Source organism: Hyaena hyaena, unplaced genomic scaffold (genome assembly GCF_003009895.1).
Source record: "Hyaena hyaena isolate Hyena2069 unplaced genomic scaffold, ASM300989v1 scaffold_479, whole genome shotgun sequence".
In the NCBI taxonomy this organism is placed as follows: domain Eukaryota; kingdom Metazoa; phylum Chordata; class Mammalia; order Carnivora; family Hyaenidae; genus Hyaena; species Hyaena hyaena.
The window spans coordinates 329131-355228 of record NW_024081107.1 but is presented as its reverse complement, the minus strand read 5'-3'; the positions used below and the strand labels follow the sequence as shown (position 1 = coordinate 355228).

General features: G+C 35.7%; 1 protein-coding gene across 2 annotated transcripts in view; it reads left to right on the top strand.

Annotated features, from left to right (window-relative positions):
* Positions 1-26098, top strand: part of UNC13C (unc-13 homolog C) — a 564606-nt gene that overhangs the window by 312933 nt on the left and 225575 nt on the right. For both annotated transcript variants that reach the window (XM_039254229.1, XM_039254228.1), the window contains one exon: positions 2627-2755. In XM_039254229.1, the coding sequence (XP_039110160.1) occupies positions 2627-2755 (129 nt within the window). The remainder of the gene's footprint in view (positions 1-2626; positions 2756-26098) is intronic.

Below are 26098 nucleotides of genomic sequence, written 5' to 3'. Positions count from 1 at the left end.
CCAGCCGTGCAATTGATCCCATGCCCTTCTGAATGCTAAAGCCTTGGCTCAGCAGTGCCTCCTGCTCTCCTCAGTGATCACCTCCACTTCCTTCTCCAGCTACAACCCCCGAATTCCTCCTTTCCTTTAATACCAGAACACCTAAGAATCATCCTCTTAATGTTTTCTTGCCCATTTCTGTTCTTTCAGTATCTTTTGAACAAATTTCCTCCTCCTGTTTTCTTTTTTTCTTATTACATGGTGTAGAATTCATCCCTGTGTTGTACAGATCTATTCGTTTTGACAGATGTGCAGTTGTATCACCACCACTGCCATCAACCTATGAAACAGTCCCATGATCCTCCAGATTTCCCCCAGGCTGCTCTTTTATACTGAACTCCTCTCCCGCCCGTTGGCAACTAACAATCCACTGCTGTTTTCCTATAGTTTTACCTTTTCCAGAACATCCTGTGAATGAAATAATATGCTGTACAGTATGACACATTGGCTGTTCATCCATCTTGTTGAGTGTTATCAACAGTTCATTCCTTTTTATTGTTTGGTAGTCATTCTTGGTTATGCATGTACTACAGGCATTTGGGTTTCCAGTTTGGGGTTATTAATATAACTGTTAAAAATATTTATGTTGATATTATTAGCATAAACATAAGCTTTCACTTCCCTTAGAGGGAGATTCCTGGGTCATTTGATTAGTATATGATTAACTTTACAAGAAATGACAAGTTGTTTTTTCAAAGCAGTTGTCCAGTTTTGCATTCCTAGCAGCAATGTTTGAAAATTCTAATTGCACTACACCTTGTGGTGAACCTCTTGGTATTTTACCTGGCTTTAAATACTACTTTTTTTAAGCTGTTCTAATAGGAGTGAAACTGTATCCTATTACAGTCTTAATTTATTATTAATTAATAATGTTGATCATCCTTTCTTGGGCTGATTTGCTATTTGAATTTTTCTTTTATGAACAGTCTGTGGAAATATTTGCCCATTTTCCATTAGGTTTTTTTTTGTTGTTGTTGTTTCTTTTGTTTTTAGTGTCAAGAGTTCTTTGGGATGCTGGACTGGCTCAGGTGGAAGAGCACATGACTCTTGATCTTGGGGTCATGAGCTCCAGCCCCACGTTTGGTGAAGAGATTATTAAAAACAATTTTAAAACCTTTAAAAAAAAAGAGTTCTTTATATAGTCTGGATACAAGTCTTTTGTCAGGTGCTTTATTTGCTAGTATTTTCTCTCTGTACTTTTTCTTTTCATTCTCTAACAGTACCTTTGTATAACAAAAGTGTTTAATTTTGATGAAGTCTACTTTATCAATTTTTTTGATTTGTAGATAGTGCTCTGGGCTAAACCAAGGTTACAAAGAGATTTTCCTGTTTCTTCTAAAAGTTTTATTTTACATTATATGTTTAGTCCTGTGTTTTATTTTGAGAGGTTTTTTTTTTTTTTTTTAATGCAGTATGTGGTATGGGTCAGATATAACTTTTGTTTTGCATCCCAGTTTCTTTCTTGGACCTCTCCCCTTTTGTATCCATATTCATCTAGTCCTATTCCATTAAATTCTTCTTTAAGTGAATAATTTCTAAATTTGTATCTCTAGCCCCAGGCGTCTCCATGAGTCCAGACTCATGTACTCAAATGTCTACTTCCATGCATAACAACTTTCTCAATCTTAACCTGCCTGAAACTGAGCTCCTGATCACCTGTGTACAGCTTTACTTATCTAGTTGAGCTACCTTCATTGTATCCGTTATCCATGCTAAAACCATGGGGTCCTAACTCCTTTCTTTCTCTCAAACCAGTCATGCAATCATTGAGCAGATCCTATTAGATCTTCCTTCCCAAATTAAACAGCTCCTTGCTTAACACCATAGTCTAAGCACTATATTGACTAAATTACTACAGTGTTCTCATCCCTGGTCTTCCTACTTTTTCCATAGCCTGCCTTAAGGCAGCCTAAGGGAACCATTTATTTGTTTGTGTGTTCATTCATTCATTCATTCATTCATCCTAAGGGAGCCTTTTAAATGACAGTTGAGTTAGGTCTCTTTGCTCTTCTGCTGAAACTGTCTGATTCCTTCCCACCTTACTCAAAGGTGAGGTTCTTAAAATAGTCTATGTATAGACTTTCCCCCTGGTTCCATTCTTTTACTTCTCTGAATTCACTTACTATTTTATCCTCTGTGTTCATTCTGTTCTACTGAAACATTTTCTACCTCCTCTCCTTTATTTTACTTTTCAATGTGCATCATTATAGAATATATTTTATGGGTTTCTTTTATTGTCTTCTAGAATTTAGCTCCATGAGGAAAGGGATTTTTGCATCTTTTATTCGTTGCGGTATCCCATTGTCCTGCATACAGTAGTTAATAAATGTTGCATGATGGAAAAGAATGAATGGATGGATAAGGTTGTGATTGGTCATTTAAGTGTTTCTATTTGAGTATTTACAGCTATGATCATTTTCACTGAGTTGTCATATCAGAAAATTAAAGTATACATTTATACATTTAAAATCCTTTTTTCCTGAGCATAAAAAATCAACTAAAAACATTGATTGAAGGTTATTTGAGTTGTTTATACTGGATTACAATGTTGTATTTTTTGAATTTAATAAAATAATTTGTCTGTCAGGTTCTGGAGCTGCAAAGCCCCCCAAAGGCCAGCATGGTGGTGAAGGACTGTGTTAGGGCGTGCCTGGATTCTACATACAAGTATATTTTTGACAATTGCCATGAACTCTATTCCCAGCTAATAGATCCGGTAAGAAAAGATATATGTCTCCTTTCTGTTTCTTAGATATCTGTTTCTATATGTTTAGAATGACACTAAGTGAGAAAATATGTTCAAATAATTTCATATTAACTGTGGATTTTCAGAATTCCCAATATCTTTCTTCACATATGAACATCACTTTAATTTACATTAAATAATTTACTCCTTAAAATAACTTTATGTAATAAAGGTAGATACTATGTTTTAAGCTTTACAGATGAGGAGTCAGTTTCAGAACAATTAAGTGATTTGCGCAAAGTGACACAGTGGTCAAGTGGCAGATTTGGGGCTAGAATTTAGGATTCCATCAACTCTTAATGTTCTTCCTCTAACTCATAACTTCCTGCCTTACCATTTTACCTAACACAAGTGATAGATGGGGAAATTTATATAACAGGATGGTAAAATCATCATATATGTAAATTTACAATTAAGGAGTATTTCAAAAATACAAAAGAAAATACAGAAAGCAAACCAAATGTATATACATTTACCACCTAGATGACCAAATGTTAACGTTTAGTATTATTTGTTCTGTTCTTTATTGTCTAAAGACATTAAATGAATGTTAAACCAGCAGAAAGCAGCATTTCCCTTTGTGCTTTTTCTGAAGTGAATTCTCCTCCCTTTCTCTTCCTTCAGGGAAAAACACTAATAATAGTGGACAGTTTGAGCATATTTTCACATATGCTCAAAGAACACTTCAGTTTTGTTTTCTGTGAATTAGCTACTAATCCTCTGTGAGCTTGTCTTTTACTTACTAATTTGTAAAAAAAAAAAAAAAAAAAAAAAAATCTAAAATATATCCTGGACATGAATCCTTTGTTATATGGTTTAACATATATTACTTCCCTCTTTATATTTGATGTATCTTTTTGTTGCATTGAAGTTTTCTCCTGCATACTATGATTTATACATTGCTATTACTTTTATAAAACTGGTGTTGGGATGGCTTTTTAATACGTATCTATTGCATATCCACTTTTCTGAAGAAAGCAGTCACTCCACTACATACTGGAAACTGTACAATCACTCTGGATCTTCTTGGTTACTTGAGTGGGGCAGATTCTAGATAGTATATATTGAATGAGGCAAGTGGAACTCTGATGTTAGGTTTCAGGCTGAGCTTCTTATAATATTAAAACTTTCTGGTGTCCTTAGCCTGGTAAGAGAAAAAATTTAAGCTGGAATTTGTCATTGTATAAGAAAATAATGTATAACCACATACTTGTTCATAACTTTATTATTCCTGCTAGATATGTTCTAGTTTAAAAACTTAGATCTCTGAGATTTCTGAAGATTAAATTGTCACTGTGTTCTTCCATTGGGTGGCTTTCTAATAGCTTCTCTTTGTTCTCTACTGTCTTCCTCCTGTAAGGCCCTTCAATACTTTTATATTTTCACCTTCATTGTATTTATTTTAACTAAAAGGTAAAATTGAAACTTTGTGTTATACCAGGTATGTTATCCATCCATAACTTTATTATCAATCTTAACAAACCTCCGCAGCTTCAATTTCTTGTTCCTTGCAATTCCATGCACTGTCCCCTCTCATGACCCCTAAATTCTATTATTTTTCGTGAATTGTCTGTCCTCTTTAACTTCCATGCATTTATGTATCCTGTTCTATTTGCCTAGAATGTTTCCCCCCTTCCCTGTCTTCATGAAAATTGAACTTAAATATGACATGTTGTTCTACTAATTACACCCAGTGGATAAACCACATCACCAAAGTGTCTTATTTAGTATCCTTCTCCTATATTACTACTAATAATAATTCACAAATAGCATAAACAGTTTTATTTTCATAAGAGATATAGAGATATGGGCAGTTTCCATAAAGTAAACATGCTCCTAACAAAAAGTACATGAAGTGTCACCTCAAAATGAATCTAACATGGCTTAATATTTGCTAACTTGCCTTTAAAAATAAAGACATTTATATAGTTTGCCAACTGTCTACTTATTCTTTTTAGGTGGAGAGATCTATATAGATATAATTTATAAGAAATCTTATCAATATAGAGAAATAAAAAATTTGGAGCTATTTTCTATCAAAGAAAAAGACTTTTCCATAAACATTGTTATCATTTGAAATTCTAAAGGATGCACCTATTTGATCTGAGTAATTTAGGAAATGAATATTCCCTAGAGCCCTTCTGAAACCATCTTGGAAAAGTTTTAATGATTAGGGTTTCTTTCCCCTCAGTTGACTGCAGTGGTCTTTTCTCAGGAGCTCAAGACCTTTTTCCTCATACCACACATCTAAACTGTCCTAAAATTCTGATGATCTTATCTTCAAAACTAAATACCTTATCTTCACAGTACAGAATCTGACCACTTTTTACCAGCTCCATGCTTCTGTCCTGATCTGAGCCACCATCATTGCTCATTTGCATTACTGTATAACTTACTAATAGAGAACAATGCTTGCATCCTACCATCCTCTGTGCTCTATAGAATAGCAAGAATTATCATTTTAAAAAGTCAGATCATGTCCCTCTGTTGCACAGAATGTTGTAAAGTTCCTTCATTTCAGTATAATTTGAAGTCCTTAAAATTTCCTGTAAGTCATAGGATCTGGCCCATATTACACCTTCCACCCTACTTACTCTGTCCTTTGCACATATCATTGTGTAAATGGAGAGTCAAATAAGAGATTATCCAGAAGAACAATGCTGGGCCCCTCAATACTTATGTCAGTGCCTGGATCATAGTAGGTGCTCCAAAAAGCACTATGTTAAGTGAATTGAATAAATGAATAAACATTTTTTCTCAAACCACATGATAATAATTTATAGGTATATTTGGCCTATTATAAACAGGAGTGAAAGAAGTGCTCTATTCTGTAGTGGACACTCACGTGCTTTCCTAACGCCTCTTGGAATTGTACTGGGTCATGTCACAGGGTCCTGAATGATGAGATATGGGAGAAATTGATGAACACAACATCCAGTCCTAATGCTTAAAAAATACCCTACAGTATTCTCCAGCCTTCTCTTCTATACTACAGTAACTTGGATATATACACATTCTAAATAGTATAGCTACCAGGTGGAGGAGGGCTATCCAGCCAGCTTCAAAGTTTGGATATTTAAGAAATAATCCATTATTACATTAACTCATTGAGATTTAGAGACTTATTTGTTACCACAACACAACTTGGCTTATTTTGACTAACACACCTTTAGATCAGTTTCCAGCCTGCCACTCAAACTATTTAAGATGTATCCATGTTTATGTGACTCCTATCTATAACTCTATAATCCGCATTAACTTGTGGGATGAAGTCCAAACACTGCCATTATGTAAAGGCCCTCCAAGATCTGAGCTCTATCTTTCCTTATTTTAACCTCATTTCTACTTTGTATTCTGTAATTCAACACACTAAACTCCATGATGCTTTTGTCTGCATTGCCTTTAACTATCTGAAGTTGTTTTACCTCCCCAAACCCACTTCATGGCTAACTCTAGCTCATCTGGTCATTTCTTCAGAAAGCTTTTAGGATCTCTCCTAGCTATATTAGGTCTTCCCACTCTCTGCTCTTTTAATACCATGACATGTTATCACCACTGCACTTATCATGCTGTTTGGTCTGTCTTTCCCATTAGGCTGGGGTCCCGGTGTTCGATGCTGTGTCTGAAAAAGAGTAGGGTTGATTAAGTAATTAATTAATAAAAACAAATTTTATAAAAACAGCACTATGATACTTAGCTATTTATAGTCTCTTTCAATGACTCCACTTCAAATTCTGTGGTCAAGAACATGATCACTGATGTCAGAACCCTCAAATTCAAATCCTGGTTTTCCTGCTTATCATTTTTGTAATCTTGGATGCACTACTGAGCCTCTTCATGTCTCAGTTTCTTCATCAAGACCTATGTTTTTAATATTCATGCTACTTCTTTTTTATCTGAGTTCTCCTTAGATGAAGTAATGTCTGAAACCAAAAAACCAAGAATTTCAGGGTTGTTAGACACAGTATAATTCTGATTATTTAAATGTGGAGGTATACTTTCTCTCTCCAAAGGGGTTTTAAAGAATCCTATAAAAATAGTGTTTGGAATAAAAATGGAAAATAAATTTAAGAGAAAAATCAAAGTAGTTGTAGTTAGAACAAAATAGAGTATGTTCTCTAGAGGCTGGCTGCACACTCAAGGAACAGCATTCACCTTGGCTAAATCACCAAGTTCTGTGCCTGTCCTTCAATTTAGCATAACTAAGAACTAAAATATTGCAATGTGGATATAGGTGAGTAATCTCTTGCATAAAGCCACGAGATAATCTATAAACTAGGCCAAGAGTTCTAATTATATTTCCTTAATAATTAGTAATGAGTTTAAGAAATCGCACAAGTTTTTTAGCTTTTTGAGTAACCATTTTTATAAATGACCTGTTTATATCTTGTGCCTATTTTAAAAACAGGGTTTTTGTCTTTTTCTGGTCTATATTCTGAGTTTCTTAGTCCTTTTGACACTACAAAGATTTTTCACAATCTGTGATCTTTGTTTATCTTTGTCACAGTGTACACTAATAATTTCTCAGCTTTAATATCAAATTGATTTTTTTCTATTTAAATTTGAGCTTTGGAGTTTTAAAGAGTCTTATCTATCCATCCCACAAATAGAAGGCCTCCTTATGTCAACTTTAATGAAATAGATATTTCCTAGCTTGGTAATATCATTGTTAATTAAGATCATCCAATTCCACTTGCTGTTGTTGTCTGCTCCTAAGGCTGTCTTCAGATTACAAATTGGCCTTTTATATGGATGCTTTTCTAGGAAAGGATAGGCCAAAAATTGTCAAGTCTGTTTGAAATGTTTGTATTTTATTTTTTAAAAAACTATAATTTGTTCCATGAAGTGAGCTTAAATTTACACTTGTGCCTAATATATCTATAAATGAATATCTCCCTACCCAACCATGTACCCACGCAACCACCTACCTACCTATATATGGAAAATCACATGCAGATGGTCTCTTACAGTGGTTTGGTGTACAATTTCTTCACTTTGTGGTGATGTGAAAGTGATAGACATTCAGTAGAAACCATACTTGAAATTTTGAATGTTTTCAAATTTTGAATCTTTTCTTGAACTAACAATAGATACTATGATTCTCTATCACGATGCCAGGCAGTGGCAGTGAGCCACAGCTCCTTCACCCACACAACCACAAGGGTAAACAATTGATTCAACCATTCTGTACCCCTACAACCATTCTGTTTTTCACTTTCAGTACACTACTGAACAAATTTCATGAGACGTAAAATGCTTTAGAGTAAAACAGGTTTTGTGTTAGGTGATTTTGCCTAACTGTAGGCTAATGTAAGTGGTCTGAGCATATTTAAGGTAGGCTAGGCTAAGCTGAAATGTATGATTGGTTAAGTGTATTAAACACATTTTTTATTTAAAATATTTTAAAATTATTAGAGGTTCATTGGGACATAACCCCATCATACATTGAAGAAAAAATATATATATGCTTAGAGCTTCTTTGTTTCCCTCTCAAATCCAGTTATTCTCCTCTTGCTTCTGAGGCAATTTCTATTATGAATTTTGCATTAGCTCTCATCTTTGTGTATATTCATTATACATGCCTATTATCCATTTGCAGTACCACCTGTATCTCCATCAATATCTTATATACTACCTTGTATAAATACGCCGTACAGTTATGGTTGTTAACACAGGTATGGTTACATGTGTTAACTCCAGAACCACACATCCTAAATGTTGGGATTCTGCAATTTTTAAAGCTCATTACTTTTTGAAAACTATCTATACTGATACATTTAGGAGTAGTTTATTAATTTGTTTAATAGCTACCTACACATAAATGTACCACAATGTACACATCAATTTTAATGTTTCACTTTTACAAATAATAGTGTAATGAATGGTTTTGTGGTGAAAATTATATTTGCAACTTCCAGTCTGTGGTCTTTTTGTGTTTTTTTTTTTTTTTTGAGTGTTTATTTATGTTTTTTGAAAGGGTGGGGAGGGACAGAGAGAATGAGAATCTTTATGTTGACAGTGCAGAGCCCCATGTGGGGCTCAAACTCGTGAAACATGAGATCATGACAGAAGATGTAATCAGAAGTTGAACGCTTAACCGAATGAGACACTCAGATGCCCCATCCAGTCTGTGGTCTTAAAGAACAAGAGCATGCCCTCTTTTCCTCTACTTTTCCAATTCTACTAGAAAAAATATAAACTTGCACAATGTGATCAAAAGTACTCTCTTTTCACATGTTAAAATGTCCTTTTGCTTGTCTGATTCCCATAGTACACACTGAGTTTAATGAGAACAAAACATCTGTTTTATTTATTAATGAATTTACAGCACATAACACCATGCATCACATAGAGTAACAAAAATCAACAAATACTTGCTTACCTAATGGAAGTTATATACAGAAACATCTGTTTGTATGTACACAACATGTGATAAGTATCCTGCTGTTTATTTAAAAGTGTTGGCCAAGATACCTTCTGAAAACTTCTTTGGAAAGAAAATACCCTCCAAGAATACTTTAAATTGGCAACTTAAATGAATTTAAAGCTCTCAAATTTGAAAAAGTCTACCCTCAGGGCGCCTGGGTGGCTTAGTCGGTTAAGCGTTCGACTTTCGCTTAGGTCATGATCTCGCGGTTCGTGGGTTCGAGCCCCGCGTCGGGCTCTGTGCTGACAGCCCCCTCAGAGCCTGGAGCCTGTTTCAGTCTGTGAATCCCTCTCTCTCTGACCCTGCCCTGCTCACGCTGTCTCTCTCTCTCTCCTAGAAATAAATAAAACATTTAAAAAAAAAAAAGAAAAGAAAAGAAAAAGTCTACCCTCGAGCTGTAGGTACGTTATTTTAGCCAAATAAATTGCTTCAGTTTTTTTTTTTTTTTTAATGTTTATTCACTTTTTTGAGAGACAGAGACAGAGAACAATTTGGGGAGGGGCAGAGAGAGAGGGAGACACAGAATCCAAAGCAGGCTCCAGGCTCTGAGCTGTCAGCACAGAGCCCAAGGTAGGGCTCAAACCCACAAACCATGAGATTATGACCTGAGCTGAAGTTGAAGGCTTAACCAACTAAACCACTTAGGCGCCCCTTTATTTTTCTTTACTTTTGTTCTTTTGCTCTTGTTTTTGCCCTAGCAATTTCTAAATCAGTAATAAAAGGACATTAAAAATAAAATATGACTTTGAAATTTACAAATAGAAAAATTCTAATTCTTTTTATTTGAAATATTATTTAAATAGTAATCATTAAGGAACTGCCTTGAAAGCATCTCTGATTTATAAGGTTTTTTGTTTTGTTTTTTTAAACAATGGACTTTCTTATACAACTAGTAGCATTAGTTTAGAGAATGATATCCATTGTGCACTTATAGTACCTTTTCACTACCTCATATAATTATTGTCCTAGCACTAGATCTGAGTAAATACATACTTTAGAATTAATTTTCTTTTAAAATTGGTTGCAAAATCTGTAGAAGAAAGTGATAAATATGAAATTTCTTCTTAAATACTAGTTTCATAAGCAATATATGTAGATTCTTATAAAAAGGAATTGCTCAATGTAAGTGGTATATTGACATATTTTCTGTATTGATGAGAAACATGAAAATCCAAAGCCTAAAACATTATGAGATCATTGTTTTCATCAATGTGTATTTCAGTGTTTCTAACAAAGTAAAATAAGCTGGAATGAATTCTAAAATCACAAGAGTATGATGTTAATGAAGCTACTATAATCTTGGTTCTAAAAATGGTTATGGGGCGCCTGGGTGGCTTAGTCGGTTAAGCGTCCGACTTTCGCTTAGGTCATGATCTCGCGGTTCGTGGGTTCGAGCCCCGCATCGGGCTCTGTGTTGACTGCCAGCTCGGAGCCTGGAGCCTGTTTCAGTCTGTGACTCCCTCTCTCTCTGACCCTCCCCTGCTCACGCTGTCTCTCTCTCTCCTAGAAATAAATAAAACATAAAATAAAAATAAAAAAATAAAAATAAAAATAAAAATGGGTTATGACAGTGCATGAAAAGAAATTGATAAATTCATTATGTTTAATGAACACTGATGAAAAATTTTTTAAAAATCAAATGGCAGCATGCAAAGAAATTGATGAATTCATTATGTTTAATAAACACTGATGAAAAATTTCAAAAAAAAAATCAAATGGCGTATTTAAAATACATCCAGATAAATAAATTTGGTCCCAGGAATACAAGGATGGTTCAGCATTAGAAAAATCTATGAAGGTAATTCATTGTAATACTTAACTAAAAGAAAAAATATCATACACTTATTTAATATAAGTAGAAAAAGCATGTGATAAATTTGATGACTCTTTAAGATTAAAAAAGAAACTCAGAAAACTAGGATGGAACATTCTTGTTTTAATTTGGTTAAAGCTACATTAAAAAAAAAAAACCTATACCTAACATTAAACTTAGCAGATGAAGTCTGGGTGGATTTATTTAAAAAATATACATGATTGCCGTATTAACACTGCTCTATAACATAATATTTGAAGAAATAAAAGAATAAATAATAGAAAATAAAGTAAAATATAATTGTTGGAAAAGTAAAAAATTTATAATCTATACCAACTAAAACTAATAATCTACCAGAGATACTGGTTCACATAAAAATGAATCTCAAACAAATAAATATAGAATTTTTTACACCAGAAATTGTGCACACTTTACTAGGGAAAGTAGCAATAGTTTAGTGTGGAGTGTTAAGAAAATCATATGGAGTCTCATCATATGAAGATGGGGAAAAAGGAGTGGATTCTTGCCTAACACCATATGCAAAATGAACTCAAAAGGATGAAAAAGATCAGTGTAAATGGTAAAATATTATAGTAGTATAGGAGAATACCTTTCTAGTGCACTATAAGAAAGACTTCTTAAAACTCCAAAGCACAAATTTCAATTCATTCATTCATTCATTCATTCATCCATGTATAATTAACATACAATGATATATTAGTTTCAGGTATACATCATAATTCAACAATTCTGTGCATTATTCAGGGTTCAATAAGTGTAGTCACCGTCTGCCACCATAAAATGTTATTAAAATGTTGTAGACTATATTCCCCAAGCTACACTTTTTATTTCCATGACCTATTTTATAACCGGAGGTCTGTACTTCTTAATACTCTTTATTTTGTGCATTCCTCCCACCCACATGCTCTCTCGCAACCGCCTGTTCTCTGTATTTGAATCTTTCTGTTTTGATATGTTGAGATTTGACATATAAATAAGAATATATGCTATTTGTCTTTCTCTGACTTATAGTTCTTAGCATAAAGCCCTCTGGGAGCGTCCACATTCTCAAAAATCGCAAGATCTCATTATTTTTTTATGGCTTTTAAAAAATATTCCCCTGAATATATGTACCATATCCTCTCTATCCATTCATTTATCAGTGGCCACTTGGGTTGCTTTCATGTCTTTTCTGTTGAAAATAATGCAGCAATCACCATAAGGGTACATATATATTTTCAAAGTAGTGTTATTATTTATTGGGGAGGTAAATATGTAGTAGTGGAATTACTGATCATATAATACATCTATTTTAAATTTTTGGAGTAATCTCCATATTGTTTTCCAAAGCAGTTATACCAACTTACACTCCTACAAATGCACAAGTGTTCCCTTTTCTCCACATCCTCACCAACACTTGTTCTGTCTTCTCTTTTAGATTCTAGCCATTGTCACTGGTGTGAGGTATGAGGTGACACCTCACTGTGCTCTTGATTTGCATTTCCCTGATGATCACTGATTTTAAGCATCTTTTCATGTGTCTGTTAGCCATCTGTCTTTCCTCAAGAAGTGTCTGTTCCTGGTGTTAAGTTGATAAATTCTTTATATATTTTAGATACTAACCCTTTATCAGATATGTCATTTGAAAATATCTTCTCCCATTTAATAGGTTGTGTTTGTTTTGTTGATGGTTTTCTAAGTAGAACATTTTTATTTTGGTGTAGTTCCAGTAGGTTTTTTTGCATTTGTTTCCTTTACCTCTGGAGACATATCTAGAAAATGTTGCTAAAGCTTATCAGAGACATAACTGTTTGTGTACTCTTCTAAGAATTTCATGGCTTCAAGTGTCACATTTAAGGCTTTAATCTATTTGGATTAGCTTTTTTTTGGTATGTTATAAAAAAGTGGTTCAGGGGCGCCTGGGTGGCTTAGTCGGTTAAGCGTCCGACTTTCGCTTAGGTCATGATCTCGCGGTTCGTGGGTTCGAGCCCCGCGTCGGGCTCTGTGCTGACTGCCAGCTCAGAGCCTGGAGCCTGTTTCAGTCTGTGACTCCCTCTCTCTGTGACTCTCCCCTGCTCATGCTGTCTCTCTCTCTCTCCTAGAAATAAAATAAAAAACATTTAAAAAATTTTTAAAAAGTGGTTCAGACATTTCATCCTTTTGCATGTAGCTGTCCACTATTCCCAGCACCATTTGTTAAAGAGAATTTCTTTTCCCCATTGTGTATTCTTGCCTCCTTTTCATAAGTTAATTGGCCATCTAATCATAGTTTTCTCTTTGGGCTTTCTATCCTGTTGTATTGATGTATGTGTCTATGACAGTATTGTTCTGTTTTATTTACTACAGCTTTTAGTATGTTATGAACTCTGGGATTCTGATACCTCTAGCTTTGTTTTTCTTTTTCACGATTGTTTTGGCTATTCAAGGTCTTTTGTGATTTCATACAAATTTTAGGATTATTTATGCTAGTTCTGTGAAAAAATGCTATTGGTGTTTTGATAGGGACTGCATTAAATATGTAATTAGCTCTAGGTACTTTAGGCATTTTAACACTATTTGTTCTTCCAATATATGAGCATAGAATATCTCTCCATTTATTTGTGCTGTCTTTGATTTCTTTCATAAATATTTTATAGTTTTCAGAATACGGGCCTTTCGCCTCTTTGGTTAAGTCTATTCCTAGGTATTTTATTATTTTTGGTGTAACTATAAATTGAGATTTCTTACTTAATTTCTATTTCTGCTATTTATTATTAGGGTATAGACATGCTGCAGATTTTTGTATGTTAATTTTATATCCTAAACCTCTACTGAATTCATTTACAATTTCTAATGGTATTTTTGATGGAATCTTTACAGTCTTCTATATATACTATCATGTCATTTGAATAGTGTAAGTTTCACTTCTTCCTTACCAATTTAGATGCCTTCTATTCCTTTCTCTTGTATGATTGCTGCAGCTAGGACTTCCAGTACTGTGTTGAATAAAAGTGGTGAGAGTGGACATCCTTGTCTTGTTCCTGATTTTAGAAGAAAAGCTTTCACTTTTCACTATTGAGTATGATGCCAGCTGTGGGTTTTTCATATATGACCTTTATTATGTTGAGGTATGTTTCCTCTAAACCTACTTTGTTGAGGGTTTTTATCATGAATGGATGTCATACTGTGTCAAAAGTTTTTTCTGTTACCAGTTGAGGTGGTAATATGGTTTTTATCCTTTCTCTTGTTAATGTGATGTATCATATTGATTGATTTGTAAATAGTGAATCACTCTTGTATCCCAGGAACAAATCCCTCTTGATAGTGGTGAATGAAATTTTAAAAATATTGTTTGATATGGTTTGCTAATATTTTGTTGATGATTTTTGCATTCATGTTCTTCAGAGATGACCTATAATTCTCTCTCTCTCTTTTTTTGTAGTGTGGTTATCTAGTTTTGGTATCAGGGTAATGTAGACCTCTTAGAATGAACTTGGAAACTTTCCCTCCTCTTCTGTTTTTGAAATAATTTGAAAAGAATTGTTATTAACTCTTCTTTAAATTTTTGGCAGAATTCTCCTATGAAGCTATCTGATCCTAGACTTTTGTTTGTTGGGAGTTCTTTGATGATTGATTCAATTGCATTGGGGTAACTGATCTGTTCAAGTTTTCTAAGTCTTCCTTATTCAGTTTTGGTAATTTATATGTTTCTAGGAATTTATGCTATTTATTCTAGGTTGTTCAATTTGTCAGTATATATTTTTTCATAATATTCTTTTATAATCCTTTGTACCTCTGTGTTGTCAGTTTTTATTTCTTCCATTTCATTTCGAATATTATTTTTTGAGTCTTTTTTTTAAGTCCTGCTAAAGCCATGCCAATTTTGTTCTTTTCTAAGAACATGCTCCTGGCTTCATGATCTGGTCTATTGTTTTATAGTGTCTGTGCCATTTACTTCTGCTCTAATCTTTACTATTTTCATTCCTCTACTGGTTTGGGTTTTCTGTCTCCTTTTCTTAGCCTCTTTATGTATATGGTTAGGTTGTTTGAGATTTTTATTTCTTGAGGCTGGTCTGTATTGCTATGAACTGACCTCTTAGAAGCACTTTAGCTGTTTCTCAAATTCCACATATGAGTGAGAATATATGACATCTGTCTTTTTCTGAATTGACTTACGTTTAGCATAATACCCTACAGTTCATGCACATAGTTGCAAATGTTAAGATTTCATTCTTTTTCATTGCTGAGTATATGAGAAACTTAACAAAAGACCATGGGGGAAGGGAAGGGAAAAAATAGAAACAGAGAGGGAGGAAACCATAAGAGACTGTTAAATACAGAGAACAAATTGGGAGTTAATGGAGATGGGGGAGGTAGGGGGGTTGGGAAAACGGGTGATAGGCATTGAGGAGGGCAGTTTTTGGGATGAGCACTGGGTGTTGTATGTAAGTAATGATTCATGGAAATCTACTCCTGAAGCCAAGACTACACTGTATACACTGTATGTTAGCTAACTTGACAATAGTTCTATAAAAACTAAATTAAAAATATGAAATAAATACAGGCATTTTAATTTCATCCCAAAGATTTTGGACCAGTGTGTTGTTATTTCCAGAATTTTTCCTCCATGTATTGTTTTATTTGCTCTTCGATTTCTTGTTTTGCCCACTGGCTGTTTCATAGTATGTTGTGTAGCCTCCATGTGTTGTTGTTTTTCCCAGCTTTTTCTTATAATTGATGACTAGTTTCATACTACTGTAGGTGTAAAATTTTTGATATGATGTCAATCTTACTAAATTTATTGAGAATTTTTTTGTAGCTTTAGGTGATCTGTAGTGGAGAATGTTCCATGTACACTTGAAAACAATGTGTATTCTATTTTTTTAAGATTTATTTTTTGTTTAATTCAAGTTAGTTAACATACAATATAGTATTTGTTTCAGGAGTAGAACCAAGTGATTCATCACTTACATATTATACCAGTGCTCATCTCAACAAGTGCCCTTCTTAATGCTCATCACCCATTTAGTACACACCCCCACATTCTCTCTAGCAATACTCAGTCTGTTCTCTGTATTTGAGTCTCTTAGGGCTTGCTTCTGTCTCTGTTTTTTTCCTTCTCTTTCCCTATGTTTATCTGTTGTGTTTCTTAAATTCCACATATGAGTGAAATCATATGATATTTGTCTTTCTCTACCTGACTTATTTTGCTTAGCATAATACATCCTAGCTCCATCCACATCATTGCAAATTGCAAGATTTCATTCTTTTTCATCGTCAATGTGTGTGTGTGTGTGTGTTTATATATAAAGAAGGTGTGGTATATGTATGTGTGTGTATACACACATATAACTATTTATCAGCCAATGGACTTAAGGGCTCTTTCTGTAATTTGGCTATTGATGAGAGTGCTGCTTATAAACATCGTAGAACATATGCACCTTTGAGTCAGCATTTTTGTATCTTTTGGATAAATACCTAGTAGTGCAATTGCTGGGTCTTAGGGTAAGTCTATTTTTAAGTTTTTTAGTAACCTCCACACTTTTCCAGGGTGGCTGCACCAGTTTGCATTCCCACCACCAGTGCAAGAGGGTTCATCTTTCTCCATATTCTCTCCAACAGTTGTTAATTTTAGCCATTCTGACAGGTGTGAGGTGCTATGTCATTATGGTTTTGATTTGTATTTCCCTGACGATGATTGATGTTGGGCATCTTTTCATGTTTCTGTTAGCCATCTGGATGTCTTCTTTGGAAAAGTTTCTATTCATGTTGTCTGCCTATTTCTTTACTGATTTCTTTTTTGGGTGTTGAACTTGATAAGTTCTTTTCAGATTTTGGATACTAACCATTTATCAGATATGTCATTCGTAAATTTCTTCTCCAATTCCAAATGTTGCCTTTTAGTTTTTTTGTTTGTTTGTTTCCCTCACTGTCTAAAAGCTTTTTATCTTGATGAGGTCCTAATACTTCATTTTTACTTGTTTCCCTTGTCTTTGGTGACATCTCTAGTAACTAGTTGCTGCTTTGATCTCTCTTTGAGAGATCTTTTGGGATCTTTGATCTTTGAGATCAAAGAGGCTGTTGCCTCTTCTGAATGTTGGTGTCCAGTTCTTCAGAACCATTGGCTGAAGAGACTGTCTTTTTTTTCCATTGGATATTCTTTTCTGCTTTGTCAAAGATTAGTTGGCCATACATTTGTTTGTCCATTTTTGGTTTCTCTATTCTGTTTCATTGATTGATGTGTTTATTTTTGTGCCTGTACCATACTATCTTGATGAATACAGCTTTGTAACACATCTCCTACTTTTTAATGAAATGTTCAGTATATATCTGTTAGGTTTATCCTATCTCATGTTACTCAAAGCCACTGCTTCCCTGTTGATTTTGTGCCTGGATGATCTATCTATTGTTGTAAATTGGGTGTGAAAATCTCCTATTATTATCGTATTACTGTCAATTTCTCCCTTTAATATTGCCTTGTTTAGGTCTCCTAAGTTGGGTACACAGATATTTACAATTGTTATATCTTCTTGTTGAATTGATTCCTTCATCATTATATTATGCCCTTGTCTCTTGCTACAGTCTTTGTTTTAAAGTCTGTTTTTTCTGATAAAAGTTTGCAACCTGAGGGTTTTTTTTCCCCTCCTCTTCCATTTTCAGTGTATATTTTTTCTGTCCTTTCACTTTAAATCTGTGTGAGGCTTCTGTCTGAAATGAGTGTGTTATAGACAAGATAGAAATGATACTTGTGTTGTCTGGTTTTTATTTGTCGTTTGTTTTTTAATCCATCAGCCATTGTATGTCTTTTGGTGGAAGCATTTAGTCCATTTGTATTTAACGCAATTATTGATAGATCTGTACTAATTGCCATTTTGTAACTAGTTTTCTGATTGTTTCTGTAGTTCTTCTCTTTCTCTCCCCCCTTGTGATTTGATGGCTTTTTTTCTTTAGTAATATGCTTGGATTCCTTTCTCTCTCTCTGCCTCTCTGTCTGTCTCTCTGTCTCTCCCTCTCTCATGGTAGGTTTTTTATTTGCGGTTACCATTAGGTTCATATATAGCATCTTATATGTATAGCAGTCTATATTAAGCTGATGGTTGCTTAGGAGCTCAGTTGGTTAAGGTCCAACTTTGGGTCAGGTCATAATCTCTAGGTTTATGGGTTTGAGCCCCACATTGGGCTCTATGCTGACAGCTCAGAATCTGGAGCCTGCTTCAGATTCTATGTCTCCCTCTCTCTCTGGCCTTCTCCTAACATACTCTGTCTCTCTGTGAAAAAAAAATATATTAAAATTTCTTTAAAGCTGATGGTTGCTTAAATTCAAATCCATTCTAAAAGCACTGTATTTTTATTCCTGTGTCCACATTTTATGTTTGATGCCATATTTTCCTTTGTTAATACCTTCAGTAATTTTTGGCTTTTTAAGTGATTAACCTTCTATTTTCACTATAAGTTTGCTTTCACCTGTGCAATTTTTTAAAATAATTTTATTTCTAGTTATGGCCTTTTCCCTACTTAAGTAATTCCCTTTAACATTTCTTATAAGGCTAGTGTAGCAGTAAAGAACTTTAACTTTTATTTTGCTGGGAAATTTTCTCTCCTGTTTCGAGTGATAACCTTGTTGAGTATTTTAGGTTGTAGATTTTTTTCCTTTCAGCACTTTGAAAATATCATGCCATTCCCATCAGGCATGCCTAGCTTCTTCTGAAAAATTAGCTGATATCCCTATGGGGTTTCCATTATGTGTTACTGTTTCCACCTGCTGCTTTTAAAATTCTCTCTTTATCAGTACATTTTGCCATTTTATTTTTTCAATCTTTTATTTAAATTCTGGTTAGTTAACATGTAGTGTAACCTTGCTTTTAGGAGTAGAATTTAGTGATTCATAACTTACATGTAATACTAAATGCTCAACACAAGTTCCCTCCTTAATACCCATTACCCATTTAGCCTATCGCCTACCCACCTTCCTTCCATTATCCCTCAGTTCTTTATGTTTTGCCATTTTAATTCTTTAAAAAAATTTTAATGTTTATTATATTTGAGAGAGAGAGAGAGAAAGAGCAAGCTTGTAAGCAAGGGAGGGGCAGAGAGAGAGGGAGACACAGAATCCAAAGCAGATTCCAGGCTCTGAGCTTTCAGCACATAGCCTGATGTGAGGCTCAAACCCACAAACTGTAGAGATAATGACCTGAGCCAATATTGGACACTTAACCAACTGAGCCATCGAGGTGCCCTTGCCATTTTAATTCTTATGTGTCTTGGCATGGATCTCCTTAGGTTAATCTTGTTAGAGTCTCTCTGTGCTTCCTGAACCCAGATGTCTGTTTCCTTTCTCTAATTAGGAAAGTTTTCAGCTATTATTTCTTCAAATAAGTTTTCTGCTCTCTTTTTTTTCCCCTCTTCTCGATGTAGGATCCCTATAATGCAAATGTTATTATACTTGACTGTGTCACTGAGTTCCATTAACCTATTCTCATTTATTTTTTTCTTTTACCCATTCAACTTGGTGGCTTTCCATTAACCTGTCTTTCAGATTGCTGATTCTTTCATCTATATCTTCTAATCTACAGTTGATTCCCTCTAGTGTATATTTCATTTTAGCTGTTGAGTTCTTCAGCTCTGATTGGTTCTTTTTAATATTTTCTATCTCTTTTTTGAAGTTTTCACAGAGTTTATACATTGTTTTCTAGAGTCCAGTGGGTATCTTTATGATAATTACTTTGAATTATTTTCTGGCCTATTTATTTCTGTTATATTTAGCACTTTTACTGTGATCTTGTCTTATTTCATTCAGGACATACTCCTTTGTCTCTTCTTTTTCTCTCATTCTCTGTCTTGCTATATATTGGTCAGGATAGCTACTCTCCCAGTCTTAAAAGTGATGACCTTGTGTAGAAGAGATCATGTAGTGTCATATAGCGTAATACCCCCTGGTCACCAGATTCAGGCACTCTGGAGTGTCCCCACTGTGGACTGCTGGTACCCTACTTTTGTGGCTGATTGGACTTTTACCTTTAGCTGAATCAACTGCAATGACCTACTTTGCCTGTTGTGGATACACTGGGCAGAGTTGGCTCCCATTGATGTGGACATGCATGGCAGAGGCCACTGAGGGCTACTTGGTGGGCAGAGGTGGCAGCCAGCCTAACTGTCACAGCTGCAGTCACACCAAAGAGCAGGGCTTGCTCCCTACACAGCCAGCTAAGGGACCCAGCTGTAGGAACTGTGGGTGTACTTCTTTGTGGGTTTGTCTCCTCTCCTCCCTACAATAGGAGTCAGTTTGGTGTGGTGACTGTCCTGACTGAGGCTATCTGCCTGGTATGACAGTTCATGAGCTGCTTTGATGGGAGACCTCCCAAGATGGGCTGTTTTGATGGTTTGGGTCCACAAGGAGATGCTGGAGTGGGGCACACTGTGCTAACAAGGTAGATGGAAAATGTTAGGGTTGGCTCCTGCAAGCCTCTGGCTCTGTAGGCTGGGTGAAGGAAAAGAAATGTTGCTCACTAGCAGTTTTGTTCCCAGTGAAATCTCTTTCAGATCCCTACTCATTTGGAACCTGTTTTAAGATCAGTTAATAAATCTCCTTCACATAAATCCCAGGCCCTTTTCAAACTTCTGCTTCTGTGCTGTGTCTGGGGTTGAGTTATTTAGTATGCTGACTCTTTAAGGGTAAGTACTTCATGTCCTATGGCCTTTTCAGATTAAGCTTAGCTAATTTTTAAAGCTCCCTTAGTTAACAACCCTTGGTTTTCAAAGGTAGATGATAAGGGAACTCATCTTCCCAGTATGGGTCTCACTGTGCCTGTATGCCAGAGGTGCTTGTATGTGGTCTGATCCCCTTCCTTCTCCTTGTTTGTGGTGTCCTTCCCATTTGTGGTTACTCACACTGAGGGTTTAGGTTTCAGTGTAGTCTCTGACCCCCTACCCTGTCCTATCCTCTCATATCATTCTTTTTCTTAATTAAAAATTTTTTTAATGTTTTATATATTTCCGACAGAGAGAGAGACAGCATGAACAGGGGAGGGTCAAAGAGAGAGGGAGACAGAATCTGAAGCAGGCTCCAGGCTCTGAGCTAGCTGTCAGCATAGAGCCCGACACGGGGCTCGAACCCAAGGACAGTGAAATCATGACCTGAGCCAAAGTCAGACACTTAACCAACTAAGCCACCCAGGCACCCCAGCTCTCTTATCTTTCTTATAGCATTTTCCATGTGTGTGTGTGTGTGTGTGTGTGTGTGTGTGTGTGTGTGTGTGTGTGTGTGTGTGATTCCAGTGAGGAAGGGCATGTTCCCTGGCAATTGTCAACCACATAATGGACTTCTCTACCTACCTTCTCACACCTCTTCTACAACTTCCTGTTTTTAAGAGGCACTGCCATGATTAGCTTGTCACCATTGGGGAATTACCAGTTCACAGAGCATTCTTGAATAAATTCCTTCTTTTGTAAAAAATTGTGTTTTTTTTAATGTTTATTTTGGAGACAGAGCACAAATGGGGGAGAGACAGGAGAGAGAGAGAGAGACATAGAATCTGAGGCAGGCTCCAGGCTCTGAGCTGTCAGCACAGAGCCCAACGCAGGGCTGGCACTCATACACTGGGAGATCATGACCTGAGCCAAAGTCAGACACTTAGCCGACTAAGCCACCCAGGCACCCCTACATTGTCAGTTGTTTTAGTTGACAGCCTCTAGAGTTTATACCATATTGAACAATACCTTCCCTACTTTGAGATTATTTTAAAAATCTGATCCCATCTTTTTAATCTAGAATTTTGATAGTTTCTTCATGTTTAAATTTGTGCCTCACCTGGAATTTATTCTTGTGTAACTTGTCATGGAAACATTGTTTTACAGTAATGTTTTAAAGCAACTTTGGAAACAAAAGTTAAGTATGAATTACAGTGCAGAATCAAATCACCCAATAATGTTTTGTTTTGTATTCCATTTCTTTTTAAAATATAGCCTGGAATACTGTTTTAAAAAAAAAAAAAGACTTGTTTTCTTATATTTTCTAATAAATCTTTCTGTAAATTATTGTTGTGACATAGCAGATGTGAAAAGAGTTGTTAAACTAGCTTTAGGAATAACATTATTGTTTATCTCCATTCTTACCTCATTATATGAAATTGTAAAAAACAAAAGCAAAACAAAAACAAAAAACCCAAGTCCTAAATATTTACTAATTAATTACTTTGTGATTCCTCATATTTTTAATACACACTAATCAATGTTTTAAAAGACAAAGCAGAAATTAAAACAGCTTTCCTCAAGTTCATATACTTTAAAAACTTGAAGCTTCCAAAGTTATTTTAAAAATAAATAGCTTAGCAGCTGTAAACTTTTTAGAAAAAATCACTAGGGGAATAACCAAGGAAGCTGAGGAGGGGGGAGTACAAATACAAATGCTTTGATCCTTCCAATGAACTATGCTGTGATTTTCCACATAAATTGCCCTTGTTCTTAGAACAGCACTCTATAAAAAAACATATTTTGCCTTTTAAAAATAATATTAGTGTTTCCTCAATTATTAACAAAACCCATATAGGATTGGCTCTGCTAATTGTGGTGTTGCACAAAGATATCTGAGTCTTTTAGTTAAAAAACAAAACAACAACAAAAAAGGGAATCCTGTGTTTAATCAAAATGCACTCTCTTATTCTCCTAATCAATTTAAATATTGAAAATTTGAGTGAAAACATAGTGATGATCATGGTAGATGTTGAAATACTAGGAGGTCTGATAAATATTGAACAAGGGAAGCCCCAAAGGTAATTTTTTTTTTTACTGCACCATTATCTCCTTGTGTGAGGTGATTTAAGCCCTCCAAAATTTGTGTGATTCTGATGCATACTCAGGTTTGAGAATCCCTCATCTACCTCAAAACTCAAAGTAAAGGGTAATTATGATACAGTGTAGAAAGTACTGTGAGAACTAAGAGATAGGAGGCTCAAGTACTGCGTCTTTCAGGAAGAAGTGACTTCAAAGAACATATATAAAAAGTAAGAAAGACTGGGGCGCCTGGGCGGCTTAGTCGGTTAAGCATCCGACTTTCGCTTAGGTCATGATCTCGCGATTCGTGGGTTCGAGCCCCGCGTCGGGATCTGTGCTGACTGCCAGCTCAGAGCCTGGAGCCTGTTTCAGTCTGTGACTCCCTCTCTCTCTGACCCTCCCCTGCTCACGCTGTCTCTCTCTCTCTCCTAGAAATAAATAAAACATTAAAAAAAATTTTTTTTAAATAAAAAGTAAGAAAGAGTAAGTAAGAGTTAAGCAAGCAGGGTATATTAGGAAAAAGAAGGATGGCGGGTGGTGAGGGGAAAATGTCAAGGGAGATCCTTAGAAAATGAAGGACAGCCCCACATATGCAAAACCTCAGAGGCTTATGAGGGGATTTCATCCCTCCCAAAACCAAAAGCTGCAACAACTGTGACCAGCCACAGTGCCAATCTGGTCATGAGGCTTAATCACAAATCTTTTAATACTAATAATAGTGAAAGCAGTACTGGTGAAATCAGATAAGACCGAAGAGAAAAGCAGATGCTTTGGAAGCTAAATTAAGGAATTTGGATTTATTCTGAAGGAAATGCAGTGCTTCTACAGATATTAAGTAGAAACATGGCATGATCAGATTTGTGTTCTATAATGATGGGTCTGGCTGCAGAATAGAGAATTAATGGGAGGAGTGAGACTGAAAGCAAGGAGAGCACTTAATAGGCTACTTGGGTAATCTCGCTGAAATTCATTTCCTAATAGAACCTGACTTTTTTTACTGAAATAATTTATTTACAGAAATATACCCTAGGTCTGCAGTGGATGTTGAGTAAGAATAATGCATATGGAAATATTTAAGTCTTTTATTTTTTTTTAATGTTTGTTTATTTTTGAAAGAGAGAGAGATCATCCACACAAGTGGGGGATGAACAGAGAGAGAGAGAGAGAGAGAGAGAGAGAGAGAGAATCCCAAGCAGGCTCCACACTGTCAGTGCAGAGTCCAGTGTGGGTCTGAAACCCACAAATTGTGAGATCATTACTTGAGCTACCCAGGTGCCCCAAATCTTATCTTTTAAATAAGGGTTTCTAACTAGGGGATCCTGGATAACTGTAGGTGTTTATAAAAAGTAAGGAGAAGTCAAATGCATTTTCAGGGTATTAAAAAAATTCAGCAGGAATCACCTTTTATGAAGGCAAATTTTTTTTTTTATGTTTTTTATTTATTTCTAGGAGAGAGAGAGAGAGACAGCATGAGCAGGGGAGGGTCAGAGAGAGAGGGAGTCACAGACTGAAACAGGCTCCAGGCTCTGAGCTGGCAGTCAGCACAGAGCCCGACGCGGGGCTCGAACCCACGAACCGCGAGATCATGACCTAAGCGAAAGTCTGACGCTTAACCGACTAAGCCACCCAGGCGCCCCTTATGAAGGCAAATTTTAAAAAACGTGTTTCTTTTCTTTTGGCTAAAGTTCCATCAACTTAGTATAGATACCCCTTTCCCTGAATACTGATTAAAAAGTCCAACTTGATCTTTACGTATCACTGGTGAACAAAAACATGAGAAAAAGCTTTCTGCTTAACTGATGTTGTGTGAAAGAAGAAGGGATAGGCTCCATGGGAGAAAACTGAATACATGTATCTTGGTACTTAAAGATTATAAACCGTGACATTATCTATTTGATGTAGCTGGACCCAAGTGAATTAGGTGTCTCCTTGAGTGTTAGGCAGAAAACTGACCTGAAATGAAAATAAAAATTAAACTGCCTGAAAATGGTTCAGTGTTTGAGATGAAAATCCTATTTTATTTTTAATTAATTATACTCAGAGCTGCTGTGAGAGGGAAAGGCATCAGCTTCCATGAAAGCCCTGTGCTCTTGGTATTTGAGCAGGACCCAATTTCAGTGTTCATTTGTCTCAAGCATAGGGAGCCTCCTGAGGTTTAATGCTATTTTGTTCTCATTCAGATTCAGTTCCTTTCATCTTCTGAGTGGCAGATGCTTTTGTAATCTGATTGAGCTGATGACAGCTTATACTTTTAGTGAGGGACAGTATAAATTCAATTTAGTAACTTCTTTTATGGGAACAAACTGATATGAATCTAAATAAAACGTCTAAAACTTCTCTGGAAAATAGAAGTACCAGATCTGAGGTTCACCTCAAGACATTAGAAATGTAGTACTGATTGTCCTAAGTGTGTCCCTCTTTAAGTGACTTAATGGACCTTATTTAATGTAATTTGTTTCTAGAAAGTGCAGGTAACACACTTGTCTAGTGATTATTACTGATCAATAGTTAGGTGAACTAAGAAACCATGAATGAGTCAAATAGTAGGATACTAGACCCACTTTTGGCTGGATGTAAGAGCAGTCCAGCTGGGTCATAACTGCTGTGCAGGCTACTATAATTCCACATGCCACTGCTGATACCAGCACCAGGTCTGGAGCAGTAGTTCTGATTGGATTGCAAAGAATCTAGCTACTGACATGGTGCAGCCTCTCCATTCTAAATTTGACAGACATTTCTTTCTTGCCTGACAGAGGAGATTCCATCCAGAAAATTAAGCTGTTCTCTGTCACAGCCCTGGACTGTTTTAATGACCCTCTCAGTCTTAGCTGCCCCACTCTGCTCTTGACTTAACTAAATTCGGTGACCTCACTGAGCTCCTTCCTCTGTACCCTTTTCCCGACTTTGGCCTGCTCACCCCCAGAAGCTAAGCTCACTGTGCCCACCAGAAATCTCTGCATTATCTTCAAAATACCTTGGGGGAAGGGTGATTCTCTGGGCACTGCCCATGCACCCTGAACTAAAGTATTTTTTATTTATTCAAATTTATTTCTTGTATTTGCAAGATATCCTTTGCATTATGTAGTAATTTGCATAGACATCCTTATTAATTTACAATTTTACATGTCAGCTATGAGTACTGGGAGACTCAGCCTTTAGGAGAGAAGAGTATCTTTCTAGTCAGTACTCATGTGACACATTGCTCAGGCTCCCATGTGTCCTGTCGCTCACACCTGACTCCCAGAAGCACCCCATCCTCATGACCACTGTGAAACATTCTTCAGCTTCTTCAGTTACACTGTGTTTTGTGAAGGATTAGCACTCA